At 42.8% G+C, this 16,074-nt stretch overlaps 2 protein-coding genes across 5 annotated transcripts in view; both read left to right on the top strand.

Moving 5' to 3' along the window:
• Positions 1-6,835, top strand: part of LOC130167526 (unconventional myosin-Ic-like) — a 57,168-nt gene extending 50,333 nt beyond the window's left edge. For all 3 annotated transcript variants that reach the window (XM_056373793.1, XM_056373795.1, XM_056373794.1), the window contains exons 20-32: positions 695-808; positions 944-1,020; positions 1,132-1,200; positions 1,296-1,380; positions 1,527-1,686; positions 1,811-1,894; positions 1,982-2,075; positions 2,163-2,218; positions 2,297-2,432; positions 2,525-2,595; positions 2,693-2,790; positions 2,991-3,090; positions 3,882-6,835. In XM_056373793.1, the coding sequence (XP_056229768.1) occupies positions 695-808; positions 944-1,020; positions 1,132-1,200; positions 1,296-1,380; positions 1,527-1,686; positions 1,811-1,894; positions 1,982-2,075; positions 2,163-2,218; positions 2,297-2,432; positions 2,525-2,595; positions 2,693-2,790; positions 2,991-3,090; positions 3,882-3,908 (1,171 nt within the window). In that variant the 3' untranslated portion in view covers positions 3,909-6,835. The remainder of the gene's footprint in view (positions 1-694; positions 809-943; positions 1,021-1,131; positions 1,201-1,295; positions 1,381-1,526; positions 1,687-1,810; positions 1,895-1,981; positions 2,076-2,162; positions 2,219-2,296; positions 2,433-2,524; positions 2,596-2,692; positions 2,791-2,990; positions 3,091-3,881) is intronic.
• A 1,832-nt stretch (positions 6,836-8,667) lies between these two features.
• The window catches only part of LOC130168071 (large neutral amino acids transporter small subunit 4-like), a 31,184-nt gene continuing 23,777 nt past the window's right edge, over positions 8,668-16,074 (top strand). For both annotated transcript variants that reach the window (XM_056374652.1, XM_056374651.1), the window contains exons 1-2: positions 8,668-8,869; positions 11,382-11,603. In XM_056374652.1, the coding sequence (XP_056230627.1) occupies positions 11,444-11,603 (160 nt within the window). In that variant the 5' untranslated portion in view covers positions 8,668-8,869; positions 11,382-11,443. The remainder of the gene's footprint in view (positions 8,870-11,381; positions 11,604-16,074) is intronic.

Here is a 16,074-nt window from a genome sequence, read left to right as displayed (position 1 = left end):
TGAATGAATCCCTACAATCTTAATTATTAAATACCTGCTGTTGTAGCGATAGTGTTGTTCCTCCAGGTGCAACAGGTATTTGGTTTCCTGTTTCCTTTATAGAACAGGATGATTTAAAGTCCCAGGATGAGTCTTGAGGAAGACACTAATCCTGCACCAGCTCACTCCCAGCTCTGAATAACAAAGTCAGACATATATATAGATATATATATATATATCCTCAGCTGCAGCAGTGAGCTGTGTTTACCTGTCCACTGTTGGACGGACTGAACCGTGGCAGGACTTTAACAAACAGTAACTTCATTATCGATTAACCTGCCAATTCTAATAAATGTCCGAAAAACTTCCTAAAAACCAAAGGTGAATCTGTCGAACTCCTTGTTCTGTTCGACCAACAGACCGAAGTCCAGGAGATTTTCTGTTTATACACAGGAAAGACAAACAGTGAATGGCTGGAATCAGAGTGTTTATTGTTTTATCACTTTGGAAAAATAACTTTTAAACCATTAATCAGTCATTTTTCTGCTGATCGACTGGTTGACTTCCGTTCCCAGGACGATCCTCTAGCTCATCCTGCCCCTCCTTGTTATGAAGCGATGAGGTGAACGGGCCGATCAGGGAACTAGTCTGGATTCATCAGACTTTAGTCCTAAAACCAGTTCTCCAGTATTAACTTGTGTTTGTGTCTGTGCAGGTACAAGTCACTGTGTCCCGACACGTGGCCGAACTGGCAGGGGAAACTGGCGGACGGAGTGGCCACACTGGTCAAACACCTGGGATACAAGCCGGAGGAGTACAAACTGGGCAGGTCAGAAACACACACACACACACACACACACACACCTGTACAGATACACCTTCTCTCTGCTTTTCCTTGCCTCTGCACTCTGAGTCGTTGTGTTGGATAAAATCAGTTTGACGTAAAATCTTTTTTTCCTCACAGATCCAAAATCTTCATCCGTTTCCCAAAGACCTTGTTTGCCACCGAGGACGCTCTAGAGACCAGGAAACACAGTCTTGGTAAGAGTCAGTGAGTCGTGACGTGGCTGATTTTACCTGTTATTATTATATCACAACTGTCGTGCCATAGATTTCAAACTGTATCTCCCGTCGCGCTTTCTCCCGCCACAGCCACCAAGCTGCAGGCGGGATGGAGAGGCTACAGCCAGAAGACCAAATACCAGAAACTCAGAACTTCAGGTGAGGAAAACATCGACTCTCTCACATCTTCAGAGAATCCAGGTGGTCGTAGTATTTATTTGTGAGTTATGATGTTTTATGATGCACCTTTGCAGCTATCGCCATCCAGGCCTGGTGGAGGGGCATCCTGGCCAGGAGGAGGGCCCAGCGCAGGCGTCAGGCCGCAGATACTATTCGCAGGTATACGACAACAGACGCCCACTGTGTGACAGATACACCTGACTAAGAAAGCACGATGGCCACCATCAGTTTGTTTTCCAGACCTCAGGAGATGAACAGGTTTACATCGCCTCTTCAGATCCTTTTTTCCCTCGTCTCACCCTCAGGTTCATCAAGGGCTTCATATACCGCCACAAGGAGCGCTGCCCCGAGAACGAGTACTTCCTGGATTATGTTCGCTACTCCTTCCTCATGAACCTGCACAGGAACCTGCCGAAGAACGTCCTGGACAAAACCTGGCCGACACCTCCAGCTGCTCTCTCTGAGGTGGAGACTGAAGATGAACTAAAAACTCAAATTAGGATTTAATTAAGGTTTATTGTGGCAAAAAAACAAAAACAAAACATGATTCCCTCCAGCAGTGTTTTGAAAGTGTCGTCTGTGTGTTTAGGCGTCAGAGCATTTGCGTAAGCTGTGCATGCAGAACATGGTGTGGAGCTACTGCAAGAAGATCAGTCCCGAGTGGAAGCACCAGGTGAATATATGTAACGTCCTCTTTGTGATGCTTCCCTGTTCGCTGCTTCCTTCGTTCACTTCACTGGCGTCATTTCTGTGTGAGTAGATGGAGCAGAAGATGATCGCCAGCGAGATCTTCAAGGACAAGAAGGACAACTACCCACAGAGCGTTCCCAAACTGTTCGTCAGCACGAGACTCAGTAAGACTCAGATGTTCTTCCACCACACCAGAGAGACTTCACAGGCTTTGAAAAAACGATTTTAACAGCGTGTTTCCTCTTGTTCAGACGGCGAGGACATCAACCCCAAGGTGCTGCAGACTCTGGGCGCTGAGAAGATGAAGGTTAGTGGAGCGAAGTCTTTGAACAGGTGGAGGGTTTCTTCACCGACAGTGTTGTGACCCTCGTCCGTCTGTTCGCAGTACGCAGTGCCAGTCACCAAGTACGACAGGAAAGGATACAAAGCTCGACCCCGTCAGCTGCTGCTCACCGGAAACAGCGCCGTTATCATAGAGGAGGCCAAACTCAAGCAGCGCATCGAGTACGGAGCCCTGAAAGGTCAGAGGTCATTTTCTAAGGGGGTTGTGTTTTTTATTTTTATTTTTGGACGTCGATTGTGTTGAAGCTTAAACTGTCCTTATCCCCCGCAGGGATCTCCGTCAGCTCCCTCAGCGACGGCCTGTTCGTTCTGCACGTGCCCAGTGACGACAACAAACAGAAGGTGAAGCCGAGGACGTGACGGCCGCGAACTTTACTGTAGTTTTACGCGAATGTGTGAGTTTTTCACCGTGTGTGTCTGTTCCGCTGTTTCCCCTCAGGGAGACGTAGTTCTGCAGAGCGACCATGTGATCGAGACTTTAACCAAGATCGCGATCTGCGCCGAGAAAATCAACAGCATCAACATCAACCAGGGCAGGTGAGAGGCACAGCACAAACACTGGAGGTGTTACATTACCACCGTGGACGTGAAGCACAGCCTGTTGCATAATGCTAATAAGTGCAGTGTTGTAACACTCCTTAAAAATACATCTCCACTCCTACGCTCTGTTCTCTGTGAAGGTGGACGGTGGTTCAAAGCAGGAACAGGCTCTAACTGTCCCTCTGTTGTTCCTCCAGTATAAAGTTTACAGTTGGCCAGGGGAAAGAGGGGATCATAGACTTCACACCCGGATCAGAACTACTGGTGGCGAAGGCTAAGAATGGACACTTGTCTGTGGTGAGTGGACTTCATCATCCTCAGCTTCATCAGTCACGTCACAAAGGTTTCGACTGAAACATTTATGCTGTTTACCACCAGGATGTTTGATCACAGCATCCAATGGATATTTTGCAACAGTATTTAAAGCTGCAATTATTATTATTTTTATATTATTGATGGATTAAAGTGAAAGAGGTCATTTATGTTATCACTAGGCTCTTCGGTCTACAGAGTCTTTTCACCTGTTTCAGCTCATTGTTTTGGTTTTCCAGCTCATTGTTTCGATTGACAGTTGCCTAGCGACATAAACAACAACCGCAGAGGTTTTTGTCTGATTTTGAATCAAATTCTAAATCCTGATTGGTGCACAGAAACATGTGACATCACTCTCTGCGGTTGCTGCTCATAGTAAGACGCTGAGTTTTTCATTTTGGGATTACATCTTATTTCACTTTACCCAAGTGGATAAAAATTTTAATTTGTTTAATACCTCTCAACAAATTCTAATGTTTATCTAATTTTTACAGTCAAGCTCTGTAAAATCTTCCACACCCCCGTGGCTTCATAAAAAAATTAATTAAAATGTATTAACTCGCTCGTTGTCCGTGTGGAAGCTGCTTGTTAAAGTCTATCTGCTTAATATTTAATTCTAATAAAAAAGCCTCATCCGTCGAGTGTTGTGTTTAACGAGATATGACTGAAGAAACTGGATCGTTGTTGTCGTGATGTTACTTCCTGCATCTGTCCAAAGTCGCTCTGTTGACCTCTGACCTCTGACCTGACATGTTTCTCCTCTGGATCTCTTCCAGACGGCTCCCAGACTGAACTCAAGATGATGGCCACACACACACACACACACACACATACACACACACACACACACACACACACACACACACACACAACACACACGCCCACATGCCAGGAACCTACGTACTCCTGACCTCTCCCATCCTCCAATCACATGACTGCAGACCCCCGCTCTGCCTAAGCCAATCAGATGCCAGCTGTCACTCCACAGGTGGCATGTGCTTCCAATTAAAAAAAACAAAAAACAAAAAACAAACAAAAAAAAAATCCAGCAAAACTAATTGATATATTTATGTTTATATATTATATTTTTGGGATTAATACTGTTGCTGTTTGAATATTCTGATTTTATATACGAGGCCAAGGAATAACAAATATTGTGGTGCATTTTTCTTGCACCTTGTGTGTTCATTGTGCTTTATTTGGGAACATGACCAACAAAATTATGAGGGAAGAGTCAGAATTAGAGACAACAATGAGAAAAAGATAAATCAGGGTGGGTTGTTGCTTGTTGCCTCTTTTTTTCCCCCCCTGTTTACTTTCTCTGCTCGACTAGAAGACTTGATTGTCTTGCTGACCCTTATTTTTCTAACTGGGGCGAATGGCTTGTTATTGAAGCACGAAGGTGTGTAGAACAAGGCTGACAGTATGTAGGATATCTGTTGAGAGGGTCGGGGACGAGGAAGAGTAACTTTTCAATCAAATGGTGTCACGACTGGCTCTCTAAGTCAAAATAAATAGCTGGATATACTACTGAATATAATTCAAAAATCTGCACTCGTATAGTGTTTGAATAAGAAGAAAGCTGATCACTGCATTAAATAATCAGCTTCTGTAAATGCAGCAAAAAAATGAACAAAGTAAGTGAAGGGAGCGTGCGAGGAAAAGGGCGAGAGAAAGGTGAGAAGAAAGACGAGAGAACGCAGCGGTCATTTGCCTCGACACCAGGTGCTTGTTCCTTCCTCCTTTGACTAATTTATTCCTATTGATTTAGTTCCAGAGCTGTATGTACATTGACGTGTAAAACTCAACCATGACACTCAACACAAGAATGAGTCGAGTTCAGTGTAGATAGAAACCCGCCATCCTCTAAGCAGCCGCCTGCACGGTCGACCTCCATTGTTCAGAACCACATACTGAGAAAGCCCCAGCATTTCTCTCTCTCTCCATCTGTAGTTGATTCCTCTCTTCCCATTATCTTCAAGCTGCCTGCTTTCTGTCTTAGAGAAGATTAGCTTTTGTCACTCTGAGACTTAAGTGGTGGGATGGCTGTCTCTGATCAATATTCTTGAATTAATTTCACCAAAAAGCCATTATTTCTTTTGTTGTTATATCATATATCTCTCCATTTTTACTATTAGACAGGATCGAGACCATAGCGTGGGACTAAATCTCACAATTTGAAGCCATATTAAATCTGGATTTAGCTAAAGTGCTTGCTACGGCCAAAAACAGTGGTTTTAGATTGAAGCTGCTAACAGCTGTGTGCCTAGATAAACTTTAACTTTTGTGAAAGGAAATACTTTTACATTTAGGGAAAATAAACTTATTGGTTTTATTGCTGAGAGCTACATGAGAAGTTTGATACCACTCTCATGTTTATGCGCTAAGTATGAAGCTAACAGTCAGGAGATGGCTAGCTTAGCTTTGAGGAAAAACTGCTAGCTTGGCTCTGTGAAAATGTCTTTAAAAAAACAACACAATTTTGTTTTTTGTACACATTAAACAAACAAGACTTTAATGTTTAATAAAAATATATTAATTAGTGAGGTTTAGAGGTGCTGGTAAACAGACTTTATTACTTTTTGAAAAGCTGTTTCCCTGTTGCTAGCCTTTATGCTAACGCTAGCTAAGAAGCTTCTGGCTGTAGCTTATACTGAACACAAACACACAGGAGTGGTGTCGATCTTCTCATCTAAGTCTTAGCTAAAAAGTGCAGAAGTAAATTTTCCCAACATGTCAAACTATTCCTTTAATGCCAGAAAATATAAGCATTCAGAGCTCTTTGCAGAATTTTAACGGTAGAAAAAACGTAATAGCATCTGAATTGTCATGCAACACTATAAAATATTAATTAAAGCACATGACAACAGTAAAATATTCATGCATCTTCCGGTTCAAGTTAAAAGCCTCCTACTGACCAACATCTGTCGGTCTAAAACCTATCTCTGACCCTTGACCCCTAACTCATTTCAAGCCTACAGGTGAGACCAAAGACTGACGGTGAAAAAGTTGTGTTCTTGAAACTTTTGAGAGGAGCTCCAAAATGTTTCCAAGATTTTTTTTATTTTTATTTTTTTTCCAGGCCTCGCTCAATGACAGAACTTTTTCTCCGTGTGGCTCTGGGTGGCGAGGCGGGTGCAATATGCCGAGGCAGGACTGTGCTTACTGCAGTTAAACTATACTAGCCAAAGACCCTGTTGATTTATACTGATTCTGTGTATGATTTATATGATATTATTATAAATGTTATGTTGTTTGTTTGGTTTTTTTTTTTCCAGGAGGGAGAAGTTTTTGTACAGTTTTTGTTCTGTGTTGTTATAAATGAGAGATTCAAGCCAAGTGAGGTTTGATGATGTGAAACATTTTGGGGAGAAGAAGCTTTTAGTATTGTTCGTTAACATGTTCACGTGCCTTGTCAGATAGCAATACAACAGGTTTGTGTGGAAATAAAAAGAAATACCTCCTTGACAGAGTCTAGTCGTTGGCTGACGACGGTCGTCTGGCTGTTTCTAGAAGTTTCCCAGCAGCACCTAAAGGTTCGCTCTCTCTGCGTGTATAAGCTTTATTCAAACCAAATCCAAAGTCTATTGTCTGTTGATTTACAGATGCACTCCTGTTATCAGTCCTGACTCACTGTGTGCCCCAAACCAATGTATAATTATGCCAACACACTAAAAGATACTAAAGATTTGAAAAAATAAATTTGAAAAGTAAATACAAACTGATGAAAGGCTGTTGGGTGTTTATTCCTTCCTGTTCAGATGTGTGTGGGTGTTTACCAGAGACTTGTGTCCTTTTCAAGTGGACAAGGGCGAGTTTAAATTATCAGATAAACGGATATTTGAATATCTACAACTCCACGATCCATCTGCTGAAGATCATTTAGTTTCAAAGCTTCGGGGTATGAGAGTCCATCAGAATTACAAGGAGATACTGACTCAACTTATTCTCATTTAACATCAAAATAGAAAGCAGAAAAGCCTCGTCTGTCTGAAGCGACACTGTCCATGGATGGATAATGAGACAAAGGGCCCAGGGCTCAGATACATTAAAGGCCCTCCCTCCTACAGAGGAGCAGGACCCTCGTCATCAACGAGGCCTGAAATTCACTGCTCTCAGTCATTTCTGCAACATATTGCAGGTTACTGTCTGTAACTACCTATTATAGATATTATAGGACACTACAAAATATTTAGAAAAAACCTTGAAATGCCGCTTATATTTTCTTAAAGCACAGGTATTATCAAGGAAGTTGTAACCACAAAAACTGGATATCGTAAAGATACAACATTAAACACAAAATAAAAACACATTAATGATACATATGATTTAAAAACCATTAATAAAATAAAATAACTAAGGCCAACAACTGCAGTAGTAGCATGTTTCTTTATGTTTTTATTCAGACAAAACTAAAAGATATAATGCTACACCATGATAATGAAGTCAGTCCTTGACTGTTGAGATTAGCAAAGTAAAGAAAAGGAGAGTTAAAAAAAAAACCTTCATCCAGTTTCTTCTAGAAAGTCAAAAACCCTCAACGAGGTAAGTAAATCATCGTCCTCCAGAAAACTACAAAGAATGTCAGATTTCACCATTTTAAGAGAAATGTGGCTCCGGGGCCTCCCGCCCCCGTGGGCCCTCGACCTGGAGGTCATGTGCACTAATCCATCAACAGATGTAGATTCACTCAAGTGGTTATTTTCAGATGCTCGTGCACTGGTCTCAGTCCGGTGTGTCAGTCCGCGTCCAGCAGGTGTCGCCCTCGGTCTGAACGACGACTCCAGTGGTTTTTGTTTTCAGATGGTCTTTCCACTGGACCATGTGAGAACCTCCTCTCCTCCTGTATTTCTAGGAATTACAAGTTAGGCATGAAGTTGGAGGTAAACAGTGAGTCACGTCACGCGCTGACAGGAGAGTCCATAGCCTACATACAGTATATTATGGGTGTGGTAGCAGTGTTTATATACAGTTAATCCTATAGACCTTTGTTACACACAGAAAAACCAGAATTCAGGCTCAACTGTGCAACAGTTTCTTCACTAAACTGTCGAATCAGAACAAAAAGATCCACCCAGGTTTATTTTGAGACTTTTACTCCAGATTCAGAGCTTCTCTCTTGGGAATATTTAAACAGAGAGAATGGTTTTGTTGCACCATCATTTTCTCGTGTTAACAACCATTTCAGGCCTGTTCGCTGTTAATTACAATGAATGACAGTAAATTTCAAATGAAAACATTCCTCATTTCCCCCTGTGCCAAAGTTTATTGATTTTATTGGCTTTTTATTATTATAATAGCTCCATAATCAACTGTAGCTTCTGTAATGTTATATTTAATACATTCTTTTGTGTTTCAAAATAAAAGCTATTTTGTCCCACAATGATCAGCTGTTCAGTCTGTGTCCAAACAAACCTCGCCGACCTGTTTTCCCAACTAAAATTTCTTGTATTGAGAAACAACACACATGTAATATTGGCGCTTTCTGATTGGCTGCGGCTGGTCTCTAGCTCAGCCACGGGCCAATGGGGAGGCGGGGTTGTTTGTGCACCGCTCTGCGCTGCTATAAAGCGGCAGCAATGAGGGATGAGAGAAGAAACAGTGAGTCAAAGAAATCACGGAGGAATCCTTCACGTGAGTTAACGCCGCTCCTCTGTGCGTTTGTCGTCGAAGGACACCTGGACCTGCAGAACCGGATCTGACTGAGGGACGGAGCGGCTGTGTTTGATCCCCCCCCCCCCTCCGCTGAACACACAGACCACAGGTAGGCTGCCCGCACCAAAGGATGCTCCACACTGCACTTCACTGGAGGACGGGCTGACTCATAATGTTGGCGCGCCTCATACAGGGATAATTCATCTCAGCAGCATTAGTGTTGTCCTGCACTCAGACTCTTTTCCTGTCCGTGTTTCTCTTTGTTTAAGGAAACTGAAGCTGCATCAGCCTGTTACACTGTTATCAACTTCACATCCACCACTCTTTTATTATAATAAGTCATTTATCCTCTGATCATTGCTGTGATCAGTTCACTGCAGATCAATCATCGGTGACTGGATCAAATACACTAGACACTAGATGAATTTTGTTACAGCTGTTTCTTTCATTGACCGATCACTTCTTCCGTTTCCTTTTATATGTTTTGCTCGGGTGTGATGAAGGCAGTTCAGTTGTCTGTGTGTGAAAGTTTAGGATTTAATTTGTGAATGAAAACGCGCGCGCGATCCCGCGGAAACAGCGGGAGGCGACAGAATAAAAGTCTTGTTCTTTGTATCCGGACGCTGTTTTTGTTGTCACTCGTTCTCTAGTTAACTGTCTTTGTTTCAGCAGCGTGACGCTAACTCCCAGCACTGTTGTTGATACCGAACAGCTGAGCGCCACTTGCGTCGATGTGCGTCAAGCTGCTGAAATGCAATCACTCTGATCCCGGAAGCCTTCAAAATAAAAGCAGCACAAATCGGCTCAACTAGTGGAAAGTGTGTGAGGGAGTTCAGGATCTTAGTTCGCGCTCAGAAGGTGTCAATGCATGATCAAATATGGATCATTATCACTTTTATTAATATGCTGCTTATAAAGTTTCATAGCCTATTTTTTGCTCATTGTAGTGGGGTTTATATTGTGCTTTATAAAAGCAAGTTGCATTATTCTGAAAGTGTTAACCGGAAGGTGTATGTCATGTTCTGTTCATCTTGACTCTGTGCAGGGAGGAGGGGATGGAGATGCAGATTGGGGTTGTGGGGGTGGGGGGTATTGTGCGGATGATTTCAGTCCAGTTCAGACCAGTTCCAGCTCCGATCCTCATTCACCGCAATATACTTTGTCTTATTGTTTTCAGTGATGATGATGATGGTGATGATGATGTTTGCTGCTATAAAAAAAAAAAAACATGTCAGGACTGTGTGTTGGTCATGCCATCATCTTCTGCAGCTCTGTTTTGCCCTGGTCCTTTACAGCTGGGGGGGGGGGGGGGGGGGGGGGGGCATCAAGTTCATGTTCTTACAAAAACACGACTGTCATTCAAAATAAAAGGGGGGCGTTAAGTTTTTTCACCACATGTTTTTAGCACATAACAGTGGAATACAATATAAAAACACATGTAATTTCTATTATGGATTCAAGTCAGGTCACACTGTGTGTTTGTATGTAACATCTGAAGCTTCACAGTTTCAGCATTACACAATAAAAGAGCTCATTATTTATTTACTTTGTTATAAATAAATAGGTCTTTTATTCTGTAATATTCGTGAATTAATCAAATTAGGTGACGTTTATATTTACACAACGGTTCATGTTTTTGTTTTGTTTTGTTTTTTTGTGTGAATATTTTTCATTTCCTCACATTGGCTGTAATTAGCCTAATTACAGACGCAGTTGAAAGTATTAACTGTAAGTACATCACAATAACAGCGAATCAGAGCGGACGACCGAACCACACCGAGATTCTCGCGCCGCGCTGGTTCGAACCGGCTGGAACTCGCGCTGCGTTCAAGTGCAGCGCAGTGTTTTTGTAAACTCAACATTTGTTGTTGTTTTTGTGTTGTTTTTTTTTTTTTTACCAAAGTGGCTTTATCGCCCTCGACGCTCGCTAATTTAAACAGAGAGACATTTACACTGATGTTTTCATGCAAACAAAGAACAAATCCAGCAAATAGTCGAAGTATTTTTTATCACCAAATTAAGGGAGACATTTTTTAAAACAGTTAGTCATTTAAATCAAAATTTATAGAGCTGGAGATAATTAATTTGTTGAATTTGTGTCTGACATGTAACACAGAAGCTCTAAGTTTGAATTTTTTATGTAAAATCTAATCCATCACATTTTCTAGCATTAAAGACCCCTCTAAAATCTCCCCCACCCACAGGGGCTGAACGCTACATCAACCTCACGTGTAGCTGCTGCACAGCTATGTCACTGACAGCCAATAGGAGACGGCATGTTAAATCCTCCAGCCAATCAGAGATGTCAGGAGGCGGGAGCTTGTTTAATATTAATGACAGGGGTTTGTGCACCTCAAAGGCCTCAGCTGTTTTCTTGTTTGTGGCTCTGGATCACTACCATCATCATCATCATCATCATCATCATCAGGCTGGAACAAAGAAGTGTAAATGTTCCAGGGTGTTTATTGTGAATTCAAGTGATAGTATTGTTTATAAATATAATTATATACAGGGATAATAAAGTATAATAAAGTATCAACACAAGCAATGAATCCTAAGCATCTCATATTATCTGAAAACATCCTGATCATCACCTCCTCTCTGTCCCTCCTGTAATCCAGGCTCCAGCAGCCTCCTTTATCTCCAGTCAGGCCCTTGAACCGCTACCTCACACCCAGCTGAGATGGCTCCCTCCCTGGCCACAGCCTTCTCCCGCCGCTGGTGGATGGCGGTGACGGCGGTCATCGAGAACCTGCTCTTCTCTGCCGTGCTGCTCGGCTGGGGGTCCCTGCTCATCATGCTCAAATCTGAGGGCTTCTACTCGTACCTGTGCAAAAGACCAGGTGAGGCAGCATTCACATGGGTATTGACTATTAGATGAAGGTGGATTATTTCAGTTTTTGCTACTTTAAACTTCTATTTCACTTTATTTATTTGCTATAGTTACTAATTTATTATAGTTACCACCAAAGGCTTTATGCAACTTTATGCAACTTTTCTTTCACATATGGAATCAGTGTTTCTCTTTAAGGAAAGGATCTAAATACTTCCTCCAAGACTGAACTCAAAGCATCATTGGCAGTAACTTATTTTATGCAATAACACTTTTATCAGAGGAATGACTTAATGCGATAAACTAGAGATAAATTACATATTTTGCTTGATGACTATCGTCATTCTTATTCATCACGTGCTAAACAAATATTATCACCACTACTTACTGTTGCTACTATGAGCATGTTTGTCATGCAAAGTAGCTGCAAACGGCTCATCTAAGAGCTAACGGGCCTGTTTGCACCCACTATTTCACAAAAACACCTAGTCTGAATGGGATGTTAATAGGGAAACAGTGCGTGACGACGCCCTGAGTGTCTTTGAGCTTTGCCTTTCAACACACTGACTGTACCACTCAGGGGTACTTCACCCTGTGTGGGTGTGGTGGAATTACAGGAGATTGAAGGACACACAAACTAGTGCACCAAATCTTTCTTTTTCCCAGCAGTGAAGTGGAAAGCTGCTCCGTATTCTTCAGCTCTCCTTCATATTGCTGAGGTGTTACGTCCTACTGAGGACAGTGACCTTTGAAAGGAGCAGCTAGGAGTCATATTGATCCTGCTGTTGGGATTTCCTTGTGGAGAATGAGTCGATACGGAGGTGGCAGGCTTCATAAGCAGCTATGAAGTGCTCCTGCACAACAAACCAACAGAGTTATATCATTATTATTATTTCAGTCTGTCCTCGACTGTCTGTGATCAAAGGTGATGCAGGGAGCTGACGCACTCAGCGGATGCACTCAGCCGCTCGTTATTAGTTTGTTTTATGTCAGAATATTTCTTCAGCCTGGAAAATCTAAATCAGACGAGGACTCTGGTTCCTTCAGCAACCGATCGTTGCCACAGCAGGAAATGTAGGTCAGGTAAAACACAGCAACAGTTCATCGTCACTGTCGTCCTCATCAGTCGGGTGTCTGAGCTGCGTCCACTGCCAGGGAGCGGATCGATGTGTGAATGAGACACATTCATCCCCTCCAGTCTGCACAGCGATTATCACACAGGTGTTTTCTGTCTCTTTGAACGTGTATCTGTGTGTGTTTCTCTCTCTCTCTCTCTGTTTTCTCTTGTGATGAAAACCTCGCCGGGGTTCATTTGTGCACATGAAGCCTTTTTAACGGTTTCATCACACATTCGCTCACACCGTCCCCTGACCCTGTCTGAGGGCGCTGCCGTCTTACTGTAAGTCTGTACGCACTGATAATCCTCATTTTGTGAGTGTGTCAGTGGAAACAGTTTGTGTAATCTGCCTGTAATCTGCCCTGAACGAAAGCCGAGGATGCGCTGTTGTTTCATCGTCTGTTTATCTGATTGGATTAGGTTTGGGTAGCTCTTGATACTGACTCAGCCGGCTCCACAGTGACCCATCACTATCAGGTCCCCACTCTCTGACCTGCTAAATGGTGTTAATTCAGCAGGTCTGGTGTTTACCCGAAGCTGTGAGAAGTCTGTAATCAGGTCAAGAAGGTGCGACCTGCTCTGTTTTTGTGTTTATTTACCCACAGTGAAGTCGATGTGTTTGTCTCGCCTCAGGGTAAAGAATGTGCAGATACGTAGCATCGTCCTACCAGCCCTGTTTGAAAACCGCTGTGGACATTTTTACACCGTGGAGAAAAACTCGAGCCGTTTTCTGTCTGATTCTAAAAAAAAAAAAGAGATCAGATTAAAATAAAAGTTCATGTTTTATCTTAAAACAAGAGCCACAGTCATTGGCTGTAACGTGTTTCTAATCCATCCGCATCCTCATCCTGTGGAAGGAATGCTCTCTGAAGTTCAGCTGAACCCAATATGAGGCTACAACAGTCACAGTGAAAAGGTGAAATCTGCCCTTTAGTAATAAAGTGGTTAATTCAAAGTTCCTCTTTTTACAGATTTAATACTTGAACAAGAAGAACAATGCAGGTCGTGCACAGTGCAAGCAGCTAGTTTATGCGGTTAGTGAGAGTCATTTGTTCCCCACTATTACATACAATCTAACATCACCTCAACAAGGAAGACAAATTGTGAATAATTAACCTGTAGCGTGGCAGGAAATAAGAATAAAACATGTACATTACAGTATATGGCAATTTAAAAGAGAAACTAACAGATGATGTCAGGAAGTGTTGTTAAACCACAGGCCCTGAGAACAGCTTCACTGCTCTTTGTTATAGATTCCTGAAGTCTGGTGAACAGATGTTTTGATAATGGAAGGTCATGACCTCCCATGCAGTGTATGGAAACATCTGCATTCACTGTGTTTCCTCAAGTTTTTCTTTGTATATGAAAAGTACTTGTTGCAGAGAAGTGAAAATACTCAAAAATCAATGTAGCAGAACCAGAATAATTGTCCTCTTCCTTATCACAAACCCGGCACCTACATCACCCAGAATGCAACTCGACCTCGGACAGATTGGTCTGAGACTGCGGTTTGTTGCGGCAGTGATTTTTGTGTTGTCCCAGAGTGTGTCGAGGAATTTCACGTGGCGTGACCTCCTGCAGCCGCACGTCTCAGGGTTGACAATGAGAGCCGACGCAGATAAGGACCAGGCATTTTCCTCTTGCCACAGACCCGTCACGTAGGGAGGGAGGAGGCGTCAAGTCACAATATGGATTATTAAAACTGCGTGAATATGTCACCTTGCACATGCCCTGTTTGAATTAGCTGTATGTTTCATTTGCACATACGCAGCGTCTCACAGTTTGCACCTCTACGCTGTGGATCAGTTGTTAGTGAAACTCTTGATAGTGTTGATCAGTTCAGCACAGCCTGCTCTCCCACGGTTAGCTTGTGGTTTCTCTGGTGGTGTGAAGTGTGTGTGTGTACGTGTTTGTTTGTCACACATACCCCCCCCCACAGCTGCTCTCACCTCCCTTTGTCTCTGTGTTCGTCTCATGACTTCACCTCGGTTTGCTCAGTCAGTGGAAACGCTTGTGTGTGGTCAGTACGAATGGCGTGTGCATCGTTACTGAAGGAGAGAAGACGCAGACGTAGCTGGAAAACACACGATATTTTAAGACGGTTCCTCTTCCTGTGTGTGCTTCATGTTTCCTTGAGGCGGCTGGACCTTCTAACCATCACTTGAACCCATCGTCTTTACACAATAGTGCTTTTATCTTTACATAAGACGCCAGTAATCACAAGGAGCAGCCTGCTAATTAATTGTTGATGCAGCCACTGTTACACAGGTGAGGTTTGTGTGTTGTAGGATGAGGCAGCATCATTCCTCCTAACGATTACTCCTCTGTTGGCGCATCGTGTTGATATGCTGATATAAGAAGTGCTTTCTACAGGCGAGTAACTCTGAAGCCAAGGCAACAAAGCTGTTGGCAGTCTATCAATCATTGAACCAAATGACTGTAGGGTGGTTGACGTTAGCTGAATGTATAGGGGAACGGAGCAGCGTGAGGAATTTGGTGAAACGTACACAAAAAAAAAAAGTTTTTACAGTGTTGACATGAACGGGAAACACCCCATGAAGGACAGCAGGTGCACAATGAACCCGCTGTGATTCATCAGGAAGAACTTTTCAGAGAAGATCAAATCAGCCTGTATACCCTCGGTTGTGTTTGCCCGTGTGTGTGTGTGTGTGTGTGTGTGTGTGTATGTGTGTGTGTTAGAGGTCTTTACCCGTGTTGACTCAGGTTTGCTGTGACCATTTGATTAGTCAGCAGTTGGGGCCGCTGGGGGACAGATGCTGCTACCTTCTGTTAGTCCAACAGTCAGCACTTAATGCTCCAATAAACCTCAAATAACCAGCCTGGGAGGTAGAGCACACGTCCACTTATCGACAGGAAGACTGAATCACAAAGGGCCTCTGGAATCTGAAATCAATGCCCTTATTTTTGATGTTTAATCATGTTATATGTCACTGGCTCTGTCGGTCGGTCCAGACTGAGCAACTACAACTGTGGATTGACATTCATGGTCCCCAGAGGATGAATTCTGGACTTTTTCCAGCCACCAGAAATTTTACATTTTAGGCTCAGAGTGACATGTCTCCACAAATATTAGATAGGAAATCGAAATGAAATCTGGTGCAGACATTCATGGTCCCCAGAGGATGAATCCTGACTTTTCATCCTGAGCCAATGGTAGGTTTACATTTTTGGCTCAGAGTGAGATATCTCCACAAATTAGATAGTGTGCTGTTAAATTTGGTGCAGACATTCATGGTCCCCAGAGGATGAATCCTGACTTTTTCCAGCCACCAGAAATTTTACATTTTAGGCTCAGAGTGAGATATCTCCACAAATGTTAGGTATCGTGAAATCTGTTGCAGAT

Source organism: Seriola aureovittata, chromosome 4 (genome assembly GCF_021018895.1).
Source record: "Seriola aureovittata isolate HTS-2021-v1 ecotype China chromosome 4, ASM2101889v1, whole genome shotgun sequence".
In the NCBI taxonomy this organism is placed as follows: Eukaryota; Metazoa; Chordata; class Actinopteri; order Carangiformes; family Carangidae; genus Seriola; species Seriola aureovittata.
This window is presented reverse-complemented; position numbering and strand designations above follow the sequence as displayed.